The sequence below is a fragment of the Aethalodelphis obliquidens genome, unplaced genomic scaffold, assembly GCF_003676395.1.
Source record: "Aethalodelphis obliquidens isolate GAN/ISIS:26980383/991018 unplaced genomic scaffold, ASM367639v1 scaffold4, whole genome shotgun sequence".
NCBI lineage: Eukaryota > Metazoa > Chordata > Mammalia > Artiodactyla > Delphinidae > Aethalodelphis > Aethalodelphis obliquidens.
This window is the reverse complement of record NW_020837948.1, coordinates 51218491-51237880: the sequence shown is the minus strand read 5'-3', so window position 1 is coordinate 51237880 and position 19390 is coordinate 51218491. Positions and strand designations below refer to the sequence as shown.

Below are 19390 nucleotides of genomic sequence, written 5' to 3'. Positions count from 1 at the left end.
TTAGATATACATTGCATATAAATTTATATATACATGTATGTTTTTAAAATCCCACAAGAAGTTTACAACTTCTTACAATTTTCATCATTAAAGAATTAGCAGTGGATTTGCCCCTTGCCCCCTTTGAAACAATGAAAATCCTCCACTTAATCTCCTTAGCCCCATGAGGTCTTCAAATTATCCCAGCAATTGCAGATACTTCTACAGCCTGGTATTCCCAAGGAGGCCCCTTTGTGCCCTCTTACTGCCAATCTTCAGGGCACATGGAAGACTTTTAATTACCAAGAAGGCTATTTGAAGCTTTGATCAATATAAGACTAATTTAAAACCATTCAAAGTCTGGCTTAAGCCTTAGAGATCATTATAAACTATCTTTCATACTTACTAGATAGCACCATATATACTTCCTGGTACTTTTAGAGTCATTCTACAAAGCTACAGATTTTATGAAACGCATTTGATCAGTTTTTTCTTTGCAATATCAGAAATGGGAAAATGAATGTTAGTTGTCAATGCATCTACTTGGTGCCTCTGCAGATCTTTCTGTATTGACACTGATCAGAGGTGCTTATTTATGACATGGCTAGTCTGTTCCCTGCAGATACTTTATTGGCACATACCTATTTTGGAAGAGAGAGACAATCTAAGGATAGGCATGTGGGAGACAGTCTTATAGCTAGAAGTCAGGCTCTAAGAGAGAGAGAGAAAGAGAGAGAGAGAGAGAGAGAGAGAGAGAGAGAGAGAGACTTGCTGTCAACTCCAGGAAATTACTAGGAATAAAAGGAGAGTGGAAGATATCTTGGAAACCAAAATTAATTCCGCCTAACAAAACAGTGGTCTTAAATGATATGACTCAATAAAATCTCATCCGTAAGACCCAATTACCCCAATTTCTATTTTCCAGTGACTTCCTAGGCACATTTGCTTGACTCACTTTGCTCTTTTATGAAAATGAGTCATCATATTTACTCCAGTTATAAATGGAGGTGCTCTTGCTAAAGTAGGAGAAGAGGACCAAAGCTCCACCCCCTCAGCTGCTCTTTCTTCAGGCCTTTGACAATTCTTTGAGCCCTGAAACACAGTTCAAGAACCACAAGTTTATGTAACTCCTAAAATACAATGAAGTGGAATTTGAGGCACATATCAGGATGCCTGGCTTCTGCCCATGGGAGTCTGGAGAATTTTATTTCAGGCCTCCTTTGGGATAAAAATCATACATCTTACCTGTCAAAGTGGAGACCCTAAATTATGAATATGATAAACTTTTATCACAGCAGTCTATCCAACATTTTAAAATTCTTTATCTAATTTGACCTTCCTATCAATCAAATAACCTAAGCAATATTAGTTATACTTTATGAAGGGGAAAATTAAGACTTATATATGATTAAGGAGCAAATTAGGGATTGGAACAGGCCTTCTCACTCATACCTACTCCAGCATCTTTTCCATTTTAGTATATTGTCTCTGGAAGTAAATATTACAATGTTTCATGTTTGTAGGAAGTGGTACTGGTGAAGGCTCCATGTGCTTCTATTGAGTTGGCCCTGAGTAAAAACATGAAGTAGGAGAAGTTGATCTTGTGGCCCCCTTAACTCTTTGTATCTCTTGCAGCACCTACTCCATTTAATTGTCCAAGGTTCCCATAATAGCCTGAATACTACCTGCAATTAGGACAACTAGTCACCATTTGGGATTTAGTGGCTTAAATCTTTTTTTTTAGATTGTTTACATGGGAACAGAAAATTCTTGAAACTCTAATGGAGCAGAATAGGACACCTAAGTGAGCAACATTTCTGGGGCTCCTCAGATCACCATAATTTTGTATAATGCTACATAAAATAAAGTAAACATAAAGAAGTATCATGATGTTATTACTGAGTTAGCAAGTAATTTGACAAATTACTCCAATGAGAAACTGCACAGTATGGTGGGAGACTTGAACTTGCCCATAATTGTTTGCTGCTATCTTTGCAGGGGTTGTGTTTCACTACAGGGCAGCGACCAGCAGGTACACTCTGAATTTTGAGATGGCACGGAAGGCTTGTTTGGATGTTGGGGCTGTCATAGCAACCCCAGAGCAGCTATATGCCGCCTATGAAGATGGATTTGAGCAATGTGACGCAGGCTGGCTGTCTGATCAGAGTGTTAGGTGAGCGGTCTGGGGGCCACCAGGTTTAATTCATCTATTTGGAGCGAGAATAAAGTGCTACCTACTAGTCCTTTATTTCCCCAGGTATCCCATCCGGACTCCCCGAGAAGGCTGTTATGGAGATAAGATGGGGAAGGAAGGAGTCAGGACCTATGGGCTCCGTGCTACTCATGAAACTTATGATGTGTATTGTTACGTGGACCATCTGGACGGTAAGATGTTCAAATTTCTATAGCTTCATTTGACCTAAGAAAATTGAGGAAAGACTGGGAGCACGTGGGGATAGAGCAAGTCCTCATGCTTGTTTGGATTCCAAACAGCAACATTTAGTTTAAATAACCGTATGATTCTGTGGTGAAATAAGCTTAAATTAAAGTGGAAAGAGAACGAGGGCTGTGTAAATGGTTATGTAGGTTTGAAATGTCTTTAGTTAATGGCAGGTTTGCTTTCAGTCATGCTGCCATTGGACTGTTTCCAATACACTTTTAGAGCATTAAGAATAGAAACCTGTAAGGGTGGTACCTATTCTTGTAAGAACTTCAGGTAAAATCCTGTGATGACAAACCACTGTGAATCCAAGTGCTGATAAACACCCCGAAGTGCAGCTGAGTCAGGCAAACTAGCCCGGGAAGGATTTTCATGGTTTGCTTCTCCTTGTGTTCACTTTGCTACACTAATATTTAGAGCAATTATTCATTCATTCAACCAATGAACACATTAAAAGAAAACACCTAATGTGTGATAGGTACTCTGCTCGTAGTTAGGACTATGAAGCCAAGTAAGATATAAGCCTCGCTTTAGAGATGCTTAGAGTCTGATTGATTCTGGTACTATCATTTCTCACTTAGCATGAGTTAGATTCTTAGAGACAAGTTTGAGTTCTCTTGTGGCGATGTTATCTAAGGACACAATGCAGTTTTACTATAAGAATAGAAATTTCAGTGACTTTTGAAGTGGAATTTCATTTGTAGCAACAGGTATCTTAGAAGCCTAAATATATAAATAGAAGTATTGCATTGGGTTATACTTTTAATTTTGGCTGGCTCCCCAAGAAAAGAATGAACTCAATTTTCTTATGTGTAAAATAAGGAAGTAGGACTAGATAACTTCCATAGTCCCTTCCAACATTAAAATTCTATGATTCTATGAATTGAAAAAATAACCTCAGAGACTGAAAGCTAGAAAATAAGCAGCTTATATTTGCCTAATGCCCTAAATTTGAATAGGATGGCCTGCTTCCAAGAAAGCTGCTAAGTGTGGTTCTCTAGTATCTTAACATTCTTATTATAACTATTATTTAAGACTGATAAATGTGTTTTCTAAACTATAACTTTGATACTAACAATTTCCATTTTTTACAAGGACAAAGGGAAAAGATATGTAAAATCCATGCTATGAGATATAGATAGATAGATATAGCTTAGCTCCTTCCTTTAAATTTAATTTTATTTTAAATTTAGTTAACTTTTTTCATGGAATAGGAGATGGTCAGTAGGGGATTCTGGTTCTAGGAAATAAATTTGGTTATTGCTATCTCAGTAAGATGGAAGTTTGTATTCAAATTCACTAAGGTGGAATTTGTTTTATCACTGTGGTTCTCCTTTGGAATAATATCTATTAGAGTGATAGTTATAAAAATTTCTGGAACACTGATAATGCTGGAACTAAAGCAGAGATAGTTTTTGAAAAAGTATACATAACTTCTAATTACCTAAAAGATCTTTACTAAATATAATTGAAATGTGGTTTTCAAGTATAAATCCGTGGCCAATTTGATCCCAATATGAATAAGCATCACAAGCCAGACTCCTTGATGGAAAGACAGGCTTAAGTATTTACAATGCTCTGGAAGGAGCACCTAGGGGCCCCTCTGCATGTCTCTTCTTCAGTCTTATCCTGATGGAGCTACTGAAACCCCAGTCTCTAAGGCTGCAGAATCCCTAACTTCTTTGAAGGCCAGAGGACTTTCTGCTTCTGCAGAAGTTCCAGAAATTCCATGTCCTGTACAAATTCTGTGTGAGATACTTTTGACAGGTCTTGGTGGTAAAAGCCCTACCAAGGATTCCTAGCCACATTGTACCCATTGAGAGCTGGCTTCCCAAAATCTGTTCAGAGGATCAAAACTAGTGTTCAGGGAAAATTGAACTCTGTCAGAAGAGTCATTCTGAGGATGTATGCGTACACCACAATGAGAAGGATTTATTAGTCATACAGGAATTCTTCTCCACCTCCATAAATATCGCCGCTTCTAGGGCAACTGGTATTGGTCAAACCAGTCTCTCCTCCAGTGTAACCCAACTATATTTCACACAGTTGTATATTTACTTGGGATAATTGTTCTACATATTTGATAATTGAAAACTTGTAATGTATAATATAGCATAACTTTAGTTGGAGTATTTATACCAAAACAACAGAATTTGAACTTTTTTGTCCTATCACATAACAGCTGGAAGAAAAAGATAAAAGAATAAGTATAAATAGGAATTCAAGCACTGGCTGAAATTTGTGTCAGCAGAGTAACAAGACGCCCTGACATGGGCAACCTTGGGAACCTATCGCCTCTCCTTCTCTGGCCTATATTTTCCATGTTAGCCCTACCCTTTGGCTTTTCTTTCACCTGGAACAACTACCACCCTACTATTCCAATTCCCTGACCTTCACACAAGCTTCCCAACACTTATGTGTCTGTACTATGGGCTGTCACACTGATCCCATATCCCCTTCTTAAGTCCTAGATGGTCTCTCTCACCTTTACCATTCTCAATCTTTGAATGTGTGACTATAATCACCCTCCTGCAAATGTTTGCTTATTCCTCCATCTCTCCCACTAGACCATGGATTCTGGGAGGGAAGGAATCATGTGTCTCCCCACTATGTCCTTGGCACATAGTAGGTGCTCCATAGATGGAGTTGAATAAAATGAGTGAATTAATAAATTAACCTCCAAACTAAGTGCCCACTATACTCACATCGCTTTACACTTGCCCTTTGGATAACTTCACACATCTCCGGGCTTCATCACAATTCTACTTCCCAGTTTTTCATTGCTCCAATGTCCTTACTGGTTCATTTAATTTCACTTTTGCTCTTTTGTGTGTAAATAAGTCAAATGCCTTGTGGGATGAACAGGACACAAAGAGACACCAAACAAACAAAAAAAAAGAAAAATGATAAGTTTTAGTTTTGCATGTCTAGCCCTGAACTCTCTTCTGAATTCCATACCCACAGTTCTAGTTTGCGAATCATTTTTAAAAAAAATATTTATTATTATTATTATTATTTTTGGCTGCACTGGGTCTTCGTTGCCACGCAAGGGCTTTTCTCTAGTTGGGGCAAGCGGGGCTACTCTTTGTTGCGGTGCGCGGGCTTCTCATCGCAGTGGCCTCTCTTGTTGCGGAGCACGGGCTCTAGGTGCATGGGCTTCAGTAGTTGTGGCACGTGGGCTCAGTAGTTGTGGCACATGGGCTTAGTTGCTCCGCGGCATGTGGGATCTTCCCGGACCAGGGCTCGAGCCTGTGTCCCCTGCATTGGCATGCAGATTCTTAACCACTGTGCCACCAGGGACGTCCCTGTGAATCATGTGTGTGTCTCATCTCTGGTTTTCTGTTTTATCTCACAAATAATCCCCAAGCCTTTAACAGTTCTTCAGGGGACCTGTTTTATGACCATCAAAGCATGTAAACACCATGGCCATTATCATTCCCCTACTCAGCATTGTGTAGTGTGAATTTCCTGTTGCCTTCCTTCCTCCTTGAGGACCTGCAAAGCCCCTCAATCCTGGCTTGGGAGTAACCTATTCAACTGTGTTTCCCTCTCTCCAATATGATGCCACACATGTGCACCAATCATCCACAGACCCTCTGCTACCTCCTGCCAGCAGCTCTGCTTTGATCCTCTCTGAAAACACAAGCCTCTCCCCTTTCCAGCATTCTACTCTTCCCTCTGCCTATGAACAGACTGCCTCCAAGAGCCCATCTTTGCCTCTTCCAGCTCACACTGACATTTCCTGATTCTGAACTCCCACTTTTCTTAGAGTTAGTTCCACATATCTGGTGTTTAATTCTTCTCTGGTTGCTTTATGTTCATCAGACACAAACTATTACCTGTTATTTTTATTTCTGAAAAACTTCTGTAAGCTCCTGACAGAGATAAGGCCATAGTCATCTTCTGTAACTTTCCCAACCACAATGAAGAACCTATTCCAGTAATAGACACATCATAGTTACTCAAGAACTACTTGGTGGTAATTGTAGTATTTCTCCAGACTTTGTCTCTTTCAGAGGCTGTCTCCACCACGCTACCATTTCTACAGTACTTGAAAAAAATGCCAAGCTTTGTCCGCCAAACTTACTAAACATCTTTTTTTTTTTTTAAATTAGATCACCATGATACTAGTTTTTTCTCTTTGAATTTCTCCTCTCACTCTTTTCTGTGGTGTCTCTTAGAAATAATTCCTTCCTAGAGACACTCTTTTCTCCTTTCCAGCCTCTCACAGTCATGGCCCTTTCTTGCATTCCCAGCCAACTGTCCTCTCTGGCATCGGTTCCTTTGTCCCTATTCACAAATTACAGGTTTATTTTTCTACCGCTGCCTCATGTCAAAATCCAGGATAGCTCTATCACCTCTATGACTTGTCTAATGCCTCCACGTCATGCTTGTGTCTGACCTAGAACCAAAAACAACCTTTCGCTTTTCTCTTAATGAGCTCCTTTAGATATGAAAAGCTAAACATTTAGGTAAAAGCCTGAATGTCATTAAACAGGTCTTAGAGCAAGGCTTAGTTCCACCTTCTTTAGCGTCTTTGATAGGATCAAAATCAGATATATCAAATCTGGAAACTGTGTGAGTTCCTGCCTGTGGATGCTCAGATTGACTTAATTTTGATGGAATTTACAGCATGTAATCTACAGAGTACTTCACCAATGGGAGTTATTTAAGAATTAGTGATAACTGGGTTTATTCAGTTAAAAAGCCCCATGTCAGCTAGAATAGCTTCCTGCACACCCTGGTTCAGCAGATGGGTTCAAATATTGATTTTGGATTATAGAACCTCTCCACATTTGTTGAGGTTGGTGCTAGAAGATGCTGAAACTTTTTATTCTCTGTAGAACTCACAGAATCATAGATCACAGCTATAGCTGTGGGTTCCCAAATAGACTTCAGATATTAACACACCTTGCTAAGGATTCGAAACTCAACTTGGAGTTGTTTTTGTTTAAGTGTTTGAATGGTCTAGCTAAGAGCCACTGAGGAAGGTGACCAGGCATGGCACCCTGCAGCACCTATGGAAAACGCGTCCTCATTCAGTATGGTGACTTGAATAGATTACCTGTGAGGTAGCTCCGTAGGGTAAGGAAAGAAACTATTTATTGTATGTGGTTGCATTGCCATTTAACTTAATTCTCACAAAAACCTTGACAGGCATTTATTTAAAACCTTTATTTTTACACATAAGGAAACTAAGGCACAGAGGTTAAGTGACTGGATATACACCCTTTTTCCTGCTACCGTAGTAACTTTTCAGGACCACCAAAGATTCCCCAGTAGAGCAACAGGTAGTCTTACAAACCAAGAGGATCAAAGTGCTCTTAAACTCCCCCAAATCTCTGATTTCTCACATAAAAAATATCCTAATTCTTATTTGAGTAATGATTGCATTCCTGTTTGGATAGCAGTGATTGGAATTGCTGGGTTAAATGATAACTCTATTTTTAACTTTTTGAGGAACTGTTTTAAAATTCTTACCAGCAGTACATTAGGGTCCTGATTCTTTCATTCTTGCCAACATTTGTTTTCACCTGACTTTTTGATTATAACCATCCTAATGTGTGTATAATGCTATCTCATTGTGGTTTTGATTTGTATTTCCCTGATAGCTAATTATGTTGAGCAACTTTTCCTTTATGACTATTGGCCGTTTACATATTTTCTTGGAGAAATACCTATTCAGAACCTTTGCCCATTTTAAACTGGGTATTTGTCTTTTTGTTATTGAGTTGTAAGAGTTCTTCGTATACTCTAGATTCAAGGGAGCCTATTCAGATACACGATTTGTAAATATTTTCTCCCATTTGCCGATCTGTATTTTTACTTTTTCAATGGGATCCTTTGACACACAAAGATTTTAATTTTGATGAAGTCCAATATCTACTTTTTCTTTGATAGTTTGTGCCTTTGGCGCCATATCTAAGAACACATTACCAAATCCCGAGTCATGAAGACTTACTTCTGTGTTTGCTTCTAAGAATTGTAGTTTTAAGTTTTACTTTTATCTATTTTGAGTTATTTTTTGTATATGGCGTAAGGTAAGAGTCCAAATCCATTCTTTGGTATGTGGATTTTCAGTTATTCCAGAACTATTTGTTAAAAAGACTATTCTTTCCTCATTTAAGGGCCTTGGCACCCTGTTGAAAATCAGTTGATCGTAGATATATCGTTTTATTTCTGGACTCTCATTGATCTACATGTCTATACTTATGTCAGTACCACATTGTGTTGAATACTATTGCTTTGTAGTAAATTTTGAAATTGGAAAATATGAGACCTCCAACTGTGTTCTTCTTTTTCAAAATTGTTTTACCTCTCCCGGGCACCTTGAGTTCCCATTTGATTTTTAAGATCAGCTTGTCAGTTTCTACAAAGAAGCCAGGTGAGCGTGAACTGAATCTCCAGATCATTTGAGGTGTATTGTCATCTTAACAATATTAAGTCTTCTGATCCATAAACATGTGATTTTTTTTCCACCTTTTTTTTAGATTCTTTACTTTCAACGATGTTTTATAGCTTTTATAGCTTTCAGAGTATAAGTTTTGCTGTACTTTTGTTAAATTTAATCCTAAATATTTTATTCTTTTTGATGCAAATGCAAATGGAATTTTCTTTATTTCTTTTTCTGATTGTTCATTGAAAGTGTATAGAAATATAATTGATTTTTTTATACTGGTCTTATATATTGTATCCTACAACCTTGCTGAAATTGCTTATTAGTTCTAATAGTTTTTTTAATGGAATCCTTAGGATTTTCTATATACAGTCCCTTTTATTTTATAATGTTACCTTAAATAAGTAGAAAGTAGAAACGTCTTGACATAAAACCCTTGAAACATGTGACAGTCATTTGCTTTAAGGTTTTGATATCAATTTCTGGAATTCTAAATCGGAAGAGCTTCTTTGGAAATACAGTGGCCATTTAACTCTCAGCTGTGAAAAGTAAAAAAAAAACTAGGCTGATTCTCCTGTGTTGACCTGCAGCCATACTGAGCCTGTCAAACCAAATAACACATTCAATCTCATATATTTTGAAGACTCAGACATCCAGAAATGTTTTAGAACCTCTTTCTCACTCTAATTAAAATCTTACTGCTCTGTCATTGGGAAAGAATGAGATCCGACATCCTGCAAACCATAAAAATATGTTTAAATTTTAGTGGGATTTCCTGTGTCTTTAAACCTTTCAAATGACATATATAAGATCTTGTGTAATAACACATTGACAAATATGTGGATTCCCTTTCCCATGAATATGATCTGATTTAGAGAATGTTAACTGACTATCACAGCTGACTGATGACAATTCTCTAAAATTAATTAGAGGTTAAAATTTTCAAAACCCAGTGTCTATGCTTTAAGCCACATTATGCGTCTACTTCAGCCTAAAACAAGTGAGAAATTTGAAAGGTGCTGACCTGGCTTTCCAGTCTCATTACCCCTCAAATGAGAAACATTGCCAGCCTAACACTAGAATTGGATGAAGTTACCTTGGCAGCCCCAGAAGTTTTCTTGTCACTGTTAACAGAAGGTTTGTTTCTGTACAGGTTAAAGGATCAGATCTTAGGGGGAATTGACATGCTTTTGAATTACCTACAAATATTGGCTGTCAAGAAATTATATAGTAGTGTAGGTTAGCTGTTAACCAACCACGTACAGTTGATGGATTTCGTGATCCAGGATAATGAGTATTAGTCTTTATTGCTTTGATCTTGTATATATAGACATGGGCAAAAAAGAAAGAGAAAGACAGAGAGAAAAGAGAAGAAGCTTCCTTTGAAAAAAAAAAAGTCAAAAACTTTAAACCTAGTAATAATTATGTTGAATTGTCTTTATCACCATAATACTTGCCATATACTCTAAGTGGTTTTATCCTATGGGCATTTCATGTGACTCTTTCCAGTTCACATACCGTATCTACTTTTGCACACATTTATTACTCATATACCATTTTGGCCCACATTGCAATGAAATGTAGTAACAATCACAAATCTTGAACTTCCTTACAGTGAACAAAAAATCAGGAAGTTCTGTTCTCAGATGGGCAAAGGGACTCATGATTAGTTTATAAGAATTGATTTTCAGACCAGACAGTTCAGGATAGAAAGGTTATGAGCACAAATAAACAGAATAAATATAAACATTGATCACACAACCCAGAAAATAGATGCATCTAGATAATTGTGGTGATATATCAGCTTTGACTACCACAGACAGCGGCCCATCAGCTGCAGTCCAGGAAAGAATTGAATAATTATTTGTGATCTGCTGATGCCAATTCCCCGTTTCACCTTGGTGATCTCAGGGAATTTTCAGTAGAAGAAACATATCCTCCCTTAGCTTTGCTCTGGACCCAGGCTCTTTCATAATTTTTCTGAGCTACTCCTGAGTGTAAAGTCTAGCTTTTGAACAGCGTAGGTCATCTTAATGTTTTGGTTTGTTTTCATCATTGCTTGCCATTTTAGTATCTGTCATTTTAAAGTCTGCTAAGAAATAGCTTTTCCATTTAGCAATCAGAAGTGTGGAAAAATAACATGCATGGTCCACTTTCCAGGGAGTCTTTTAGCAGTTACTTGTCAAATTTAAGTATTTTTTTCTTAATATTTCTGATGATGTTAATTCCTACGATTAAGACGAATTTAGTTTGTAGAATGTCACCACATATTAAAGTCTCACCAGCAATGTCTTCCAGTTTCTTCTAGGACATCCCTGGAAAGTTGGAATAACAGGAATAATTCAAAGCCAGATCATTTAACTTGAAATTTTGGAAAATTAGAGGTTATATATGTTTTCCATATGAACATGCAAATTATCCTGAGTGTGAAATCCTCTGTTCTGCATTATAGTTTATGTGTGTACTAATGCAAATATATGTGTATGCATGTCAGTAAATTCTTACTTACAACTTAAGTCAGCTTGGCATTTTACCTTAAGTCATGCATCGTTTTGTGTATAAAGGATATGTTGCGCATTTCTTTCCTGATACTTTATTTGCTCTCCTTAATCAGCGAAAAATTGATAGATAATTTTTATTATTTAATTATATTATATCATAGATAATTATTTATTATCTATAATAATCTATGAGAGATGCAATTATCTCATAGATAGATAACATTTAGAAACATGTTTCAAATCTGTATTCTTGTTACAAATTTGATAATAAATGTCCTATAGATGTAACAGCTTTGATGAGGCAACTTCTGGAACTGAATAGTAGACTCCTTGTTAACTTATAAAAGTGATGCTTGTCTTCCAGGAAGGCATATATCCAGTAAAGCTAAAATACATTCAATTGTTCAGTCACAGTATTCAAGAGTAGAGCTAGAACACTGCCTTGTCTGATGCTAATAATAGGCGTTTTCTCTCTCAAGGAAGGCTTTGCTCTCTCCTCTCACTCTTAAGGTGATACTGTGATAAAATTCAGAAGGAACTTTTATTACTTACATCAGAGGCCAAAAGGTGCCTTTAAGATACCCTTAGGGTAGGAACTTATACAACCTGACCAATGAAGTCCTGTTGGAGAGAGAGAAGCTAAGCAAACGCACTGAGTCGCTTTGCTTGATTTCCCATGTTTGCTCTCTCTTTCTCTGTTCCTGGTTTGGCTTTGCCTCTGGACTTTAGATTTTATCTCTTGGTATATCCTCATATGATCATTCATTTTTGGACCAAGCTTAGGTTTACATTCCTGTTACTGGCCCAGACTTAATTTCTGTCTAATGTCGTTAATGCTATGAATGACTGATGTTAGAGTTTAGAACATATAATTTGACCTATAAATAATTCCTGACTATAGATTTTAAAACTGAGAGTAGATCAATAAAATCTTTGAAAATCTTAACATCTTGACTGCTTTTCTCAGTGTAAAAGTGGACAGTGTTTAGCCTAAAACCTGCATTTTTCTATGGGATATGGGATTGAAAGACTTGCGCCTACAGTTAGTGACTAAGGAGAAAGACTGCTACTTTTGTCTGCTCTACCTTGCTTGACTTTTTGCAAAAGCTTCTTTTTAAGAAATGAGACACTTCTGTGTTCAGCTTACATACGGTCTTGGACACTTTATCAGGGTCCCTGCTCTGCGCCAGATTCCTTTGCTCCCTTGCAGTCTCTGGTACACCCCTGGGAGGCAATGGACTTCATATGCCCTTTGCTTTGTTTTTTGGTTCCTGCTTTGATTCTGTCTGATTACCTGGTCTACGCAGTCTGCTTCTATCTCGAGCAGGTTAACACATAGTCTACCAGAAACTTAATACTAAGTTATCTTGGTTATGGCTCAATTGAGATTCCTTTTCCTGATTGAAACATACATGTCTCTAGAGCAGTGTTTTCCAAACTATTCCATGAAACACATCCATGGACTGTTAATTAGTCTTCTATGAGAAAAGGAGATTACTCTGGTCAAATGGCTTAAAAATCCTAAGTTCTTTGTGGGCACTCCCAAATAAATACTATAATATTAACTACTCTGAGAAGTCTCACAGAAACGAAGACCTGTCAGATGACTTGTATTTGTTTCCTAAATGCCAATGTCCACGAAACCTCTTTTCTTTGGAATACCTACTCATGTCTCAAGGATCACCAGTTTTCTGTAGAAGACATTTTTGGAAATTATATTCTTAGAACTTGAACCATAAGTTAATAACCTTCTCCATCCACATCTTCAACAATAAGCTTTTAACAGGTTAATTCTGATTTAAACAGCAGATCTCCTTACATTTGTATTATGTTAGATAAAAAATATATAATGTCAAAGGATTATCTATTTAAAACCAGGCAACTAATGAATCAAAAAGTACTTGACAGGAGGTTATTTTAGTTTTGTCAATAAAATGTAAAACTAGATGTCTTAGAAATCAAGGACACAGTAATATGAATTAGCTCAGTTATTGCTATCTGTGTATTACCTATTAATTCACTTTTTTTTTTTCTTTCTGGTTTTGGTATGAAACTGATGCCAGGATATTCTGGCATATTTGAGAAAAGTAGAAGATGTCTGGCCTTAATAATTTGAGGTTGAAACATAGGAAGGGCAAAGTTTAGACATTCAACTTATTGCTTTCGGTAGAGATTGAGTGTCAATTCTAAAAGCTTTAAGACTCAGTAAGAGAATTCCATAGTGTGGATGCTTCACTATATCATTAGATTTTTGAAGTGGACAAGGTAATGTTTATGTTAAACAGTTATGATTTAGGAAGGCTTAGACTTTTTTTTTTGGAACAGAGTTAAAGTAAATGTTTTTCTTTTCCTTTTCTCATTATTTTGAAATGAAACAACAATTATGACATATATGATGACAGGCCACACATTATCTTTAGAGATGAATTGGTTTCATTCTCACCTTAGGGGAAACTCAATTAATGCCAGTTAAATATTCCTTTTTTCATCTGAGTTACATGAAACCCAATGGTGATATCTCTTTCAATAAGCTTTTAAAATTTTATTTGCAATGTTTGATAAAATTTTACATATAAATGAAAAGGAAAATAGGTGACCTTGGGGATAAAAGAATTTAGTTAAATAAGTAAAATAATTATTTTTTGAGATTGGATAGATGGAAATTGTATCCTCCAAACAAGTGAATTAAATCACTGTTTTGATATAAAGTCAGATTTAACAAGAGTTTTTATATGAAAAGTTCTATAAGTAGTTCTTTATTGATTTAATAATAATAAGGGTACTCTCTTTTTAACCTGCCAGCACCTACTGAAGCCTTTCTTTCCTTTAATACCCCAAACATGTTTGCTATTTAAGATAGGGAAACCAGTTACCCAGAAAATCATGCCGTCATTTTTCTTCATTGGCCCTTTGGTATGGCGTTTGGAGAAGTTGATTTCTTCCATCATATGGACTAAAATTGCTGTTTGGAGAAGCAGAGTTTTCCTCAGTTAATTATATTTCTCTGCCTTGCTCTGGTTGGCTGATCACTCTTGTTACTGGAAAGGAACAGTATTCTTGCCTCATTGTAGAAGTACCTCACAATGCAGAAAACGGAGGCAACAAAACTGATACTCCAGCTGTAATAACAAATCCAAGTGTTCCACCTTGGAAGGAAGCGTGCTGGCCTGCTGCCCTCTTCCACACTTACATTCCTTTCAGGCCAAATGCAAGTGTAATGCTGAGGTGAACGGGGCTGCTGAGGCTGCTTGGGGTGACGCAGTCTCTCTTGTCTGCCTGTCCCCAGGTTGCTTTGAGCCAAATCCATAGGTGAGTGAATCGCCTGTCCCAGACAGCAGCTACCCAAAGCTCTGCAGCAGAGTTAGTGCTCTTTAATGTGCTGCTTGGGAAGGATGGAAGAGAAAGGGCCCCTTGTTTCTGAACAAGAACTTGAAATGCCATTCATTTAACAAATTATTAAGTACATACTATGCAACTGGTCCTGTGACCCTTAAGCTTTTCAAACTTAGCGGGAAGGGAGACATGCTAGGAATGGGGAGGGGGAATCTTTGTTCTTATAGTATATTTTTGGATGTGAGATTACTGTCCTTTGCCAGCCTAGGTAATTAAGGACAAAAACCCATTCTCGCCTCTACCTTGCTTTTTTCAGTCAGGTAAAAGTCATTTTTCTTTCTCTTCTTCAAATAACTCTTATTGGGATTTGGCCTAGTTTCGTTGGTAGCATTTTTAGATTTGCAGTGAGAAGAGCTGATATGGGTGACTTGGCCTTTTTCCCCCGACTGATTTTTCTTGTGTTATAAAGCTAGGACACACGCACAGAGAGTAACGGCTCTACACATTTTAAACAATCCCTTGTTACATATGGATTTAGTTAGGTGAAGATCCAAATCATGAGAGCTCTGCATCCCAGCTGTCTAATGTCTCATAGAATCAGAGAGTGGCCTCAGTGAGATAGAAACAGGACCCACAGCTGCTGTAATAATGGGCTATCAATGTGTTAGCTTCCTCTCTACCTCATTTTATACTCCTCCCCATGCCTGCTATATCTGCTTAGGTATTCTCTAATGCTGTCTCCTTTAGCCACTTATGTGCTCATGTGTGAAAAGCATCATTTAATTCACATTGCATTTATTTCAGCAAGTTGTTATGTTAGTTACCCAAGTAAAATTCCAATTTAACAAACTCTCTGGCATTTCCAGAATACTTTATTGTGACATGTTAAGTGATAATGAACATACTACTTGGGTCTAATTGAGCCTGGCGATGAACAAAGTAAATGTCCTGTCTTTCTTTGTTCATCAATAAGCAAATGTAAGAGTCTCTCCAACCTAGTTAGAGCCCCTGCTAGCACATACAGTAACTTTGTGAGAACCGCAAAGGGCGCTCCTTCTGGGCAGACAGATTGCAAAAGGTATCCACCCTGGGCAGAGCAAGCAGAAAAAGGGTGCCCCTTCCTCCAGGGAGGCTTTGGTACCTTTGGCTGGTTGAATGGGATACTGGCCCCCGTACACTCTCAGCCCTGCCCAAGTGTAGGCCATGACCTGCATAACTCTCAAGGCAGCCCTGTGTCTAGGACAGGAAGGCAGGAAACAGCATTCCATTCTGCCTCTTTCCCGTCCCCCTCTTCAAACCCTGGAGGTCTTCTTGTTTTGTTGTTTGCTTTGATGGGAGTTAATCCATTTTGATGGTAGAGATAGATGAGAGAGTCAGAGAATTACTATTTGATTTTAGGGTAGACAAAAATAACCTCAGTGACATTTCAATGCAACTTTCTCTTTCCAACATGCAATGTTAACAAGTACTTCATAGCCTTTTACATTCAAGAGAAAACCCGTTTCCTGTCTGGTAAACCAAAGAATCCTTTGGAAAAGTTTGCTCATTTTAAAGAACTGATTGTAACTTTATTATCAAATGACTGCTTCTACGGCCTATGGGAATATATGTATATAAAATGAAACTTTTCTGGCGTGTGTTCTTTTTTTATTGTGTTATTTCTTATCACTAGTAATAACAAAATGAGGTAACATTGAGTTTTCTGCTTTAAAGTATAGAAGCTGCTACCTTGCCATGAAAAAAAGAATTACGTGCTTTTCCCCATCTCCCGTAAACAGAAAGGGACTGAATAGTACAATTTAGACCCTTTTTCCTCTTCTGATTGCAGGTGATGTGTTCCACATCACTGCTCCCAATAAATTCACCTTTGAGGAAGCTGGAGAAGGGTGTGAAAACCGAGATGCCCGCCTGGCGACAGTGGGGGAGCTCCAAGCGGCGTGGAGGAGCGGCTTCGACCAGTGTGATTACGGGTGGCTGTCGGACGCCAGCGTTCGCCACCCTGTGACTGTGGCCAGGGCCCAGTGTGGAGGTGGTTTACTTGGGGTGAGAACCCTGTATCGTTTTGAGAACCAGACAGGCTTCCCTCTCCCTGATAGCAGATTTGATGCCTACTGCTTTAAACGTAAGTGTTTGGTACCTTTTTAAACATTACAGATTTTTAAAAAAATACTTCGAAGCCGTGCAATTGATGTTCAACTAGCCATCGGAATGATTCCATGTCTTGCAGTGTGTGCACGGAATGGAAACAGTTCAGTGACTTTCAAAACCAAGGAAATGCAACAGCAGTGATACGGTTAAAACAAGAAATTTGACAAATGGTGTTTTTAGAGAGGATGAGGAAATGTCAGGTGAAGGCCTTAACTGTGATGCATTGCACTTAGAACCATAGAACATGTTTCTGCGTACTTATTTTACATTAATTGCAGTCCTTGAATGCAATTAGATTGTTGACGCTATAATGCTGGGACCAACTGTGGCTGAGTTGAATCCTTGAATTCTGTTTATTTCGTCTTTGTTTGCTGTCACCCTTTCTTTTAAATGGCGGAGGATTTACATTTCAGTAATTGCAGGTGAGTACTTGGAGCTGACGTGGATAATACCTAAAAATGAACCATGCTATAAATAAAAATCTTATTTTATCTCATTTTATTTCAAATAATGGAAATATGTGCCTTCTAATGCTTAATTCTCTAGTATCACATTGAAGTACAGTATATGTTTTTTGCAAGCCTTAACATAAATAGGCTATCTTCAGTCAGGTTTACTACTTAAAATGGATTTTAAGTAACATTTCTCAATATTCATGATATAATTATTTTAATTCTTCAGATGTCCTTAAATTATTTTAGCACTAGTAGTCACATGCTATAGTGCTTGTAGAATGCTTAATTAAACAAGCAAGTAATCCAGAGTCTCACTGTGATATTTAGTAGGATCTATATTGTGCCAGCAAAACAAATATCTCCTAGAATTTTTGGTGACCTTGAGTATGTTCAAGATAGAGCCACGTTATATTGAAATACAGTGAGAACTTTTTACTAAGTTTCCAATATATATTGTTATAGCGATACGTACAATCATCCCTTGGTATCCATGAGAGATTGGTTCCAGGACCTTGGGAATACCAAAATCCGCAGGTGCTCAAGTCCCTTATATAAAGTAATAATTGCATATAACCTACACACACCCTCCTGTATACTTTAAATCATCTCTAGATTACTTATAATACCTATACTATGTAATAGTATATAATACCAACTATGTAAATAGTTGCTGGCACACAACAATTTCAAGTCTTGCTTTTTGGAACTTTCTGGAGTTTTGGGAACTTTTTACTTTTTTTAATCAGAAGTTGGTTGAATCCTCGGATGTGGAACCCATGGATATGGAGGGTCAACTGTAACTGAAATGAGTAGAAAATACACTAGCTTATTTTGTAATTGGTTTCTGAAGTGAAATATAAAGACATTCTTCATCAACCAAAAAGACACAGAACTGGGATGTCTTGAGTAGTCAGGAGAATAGATGTTAGTGCAACAGAAAGGTATGGTTTCACATACTGCTATTTCCCAGCTAAGATACTTCTGTTTGGATCTCTTCCTGTAAACTCAACTTTCTGAGTGTTAAAGCCACGTGTTGTGTATCAGTGTGATACAAGCTGGCCATGAAAAGCCATTGAAAATATTAATTTTTTTCCCTAGGCCCCGAAACTACAGAAAATGTCTTAATCATTTTTAGGAAAACAAACAAACATCAACAATAGTAACAAAACCTTATCCCTAGAAGTAGAAAGATATCATTCCTTTAAGCCATATACCCATAATGGGTTATGGGTATATTTTCAAGTAGTTTAAGCTTTAAAATCAGTTTTACACTAAGTGACTGATGTGATTAAGGAAGAAAATCAAATCTGTGTGTGTGTGTTGGAGAGGGGATGGGGACAGGTGGGTTAGAGAGGTTAAAGTAAGGAAGGAGTTGAATTATCCAGCATGACTACCTTGTTTGATTTTATTTTCTTGTGCATTATAAACGTGGCACTAGAAAACTTTTAAACATTTTTGTTCTCCTTGAGAATAAATTTAAACCAAAGCCTGTCTGTAGCCGCAAAGAATTCATCCTGATGTGTTTTAAATTATTTATTTAAATAAGGAATTCACATGAATGTACAAAATAACAATGTAGTTAGATTCAAATAAAATAACCACCTAGTAAAAATCTATATAAAATATGAATAAAATTTGAAAGTTTAGGTCCATTTTTTTCTTCCTAATTCATCTGAATCTATATAACTTAGAAATATATAACTGGCAAATATAATGGATTCAAATTTTCATTTTTCTCCCCATCTAAGCTAAAGGCTAGATTCTTATTTAGTCCTTCTGTAAGACTCTACCATACTCAAAATTTATTCAGCATATAAAAGTTTAAGACAGTTTAGTCATACATAAAAGCCTTCCTTCAACCACACACAATGCCAACAGCCTCCCCAAATTTCTAATTCGTTTTTCAGAGATTCTTTTAAAATATACATTTTTTTACTTTGAAAAATATTCTCAAAATGACTTGCCTGCTGTCCAGTTTCCCACATAGTTGAGTAGTGACTAAATTTATGGAGTTAAAGTTGGTAAGAGTTATGGCCTTAAGGACAATTCCAAAAGTGATTTCAGAGATGTACAGCTGGCTGGTTAAGTAGAAGAATTTAGAAATATAAGGATATTTTTCTTGTTTGCTTTTACCAAA

The 19390-nt window shown here is 37.2% G+C and overlaps 1 protein-coding gene across 2 annotated transcripts in view; it reads left to right on the top strand.

The window, feature by feature from the left end:
* VCAN (versican) overlaps positions 1–19390 on the top strand; it is a 114519-nt gene that overhangs the window by 25448 nt on the left and 69681 nt on the right. For both annotated transcript variants that reach the window (XM_027100688.1, XM_027100689.1), the window contains exons 4-6: positions 1978–2152; positions 2237–2364; positions 16479–16772. In XM_027100688.1, coding sequence (XP_026956489.1) covers positions 1978–2152; positions 2237–2364; positions 16479–16772 — 597 coding nt within the window. The remainder of the gene's footprint in view (positions 1–1977; positions 2153–2236; positions 2365–16478; positions 16773–19390) is intronic.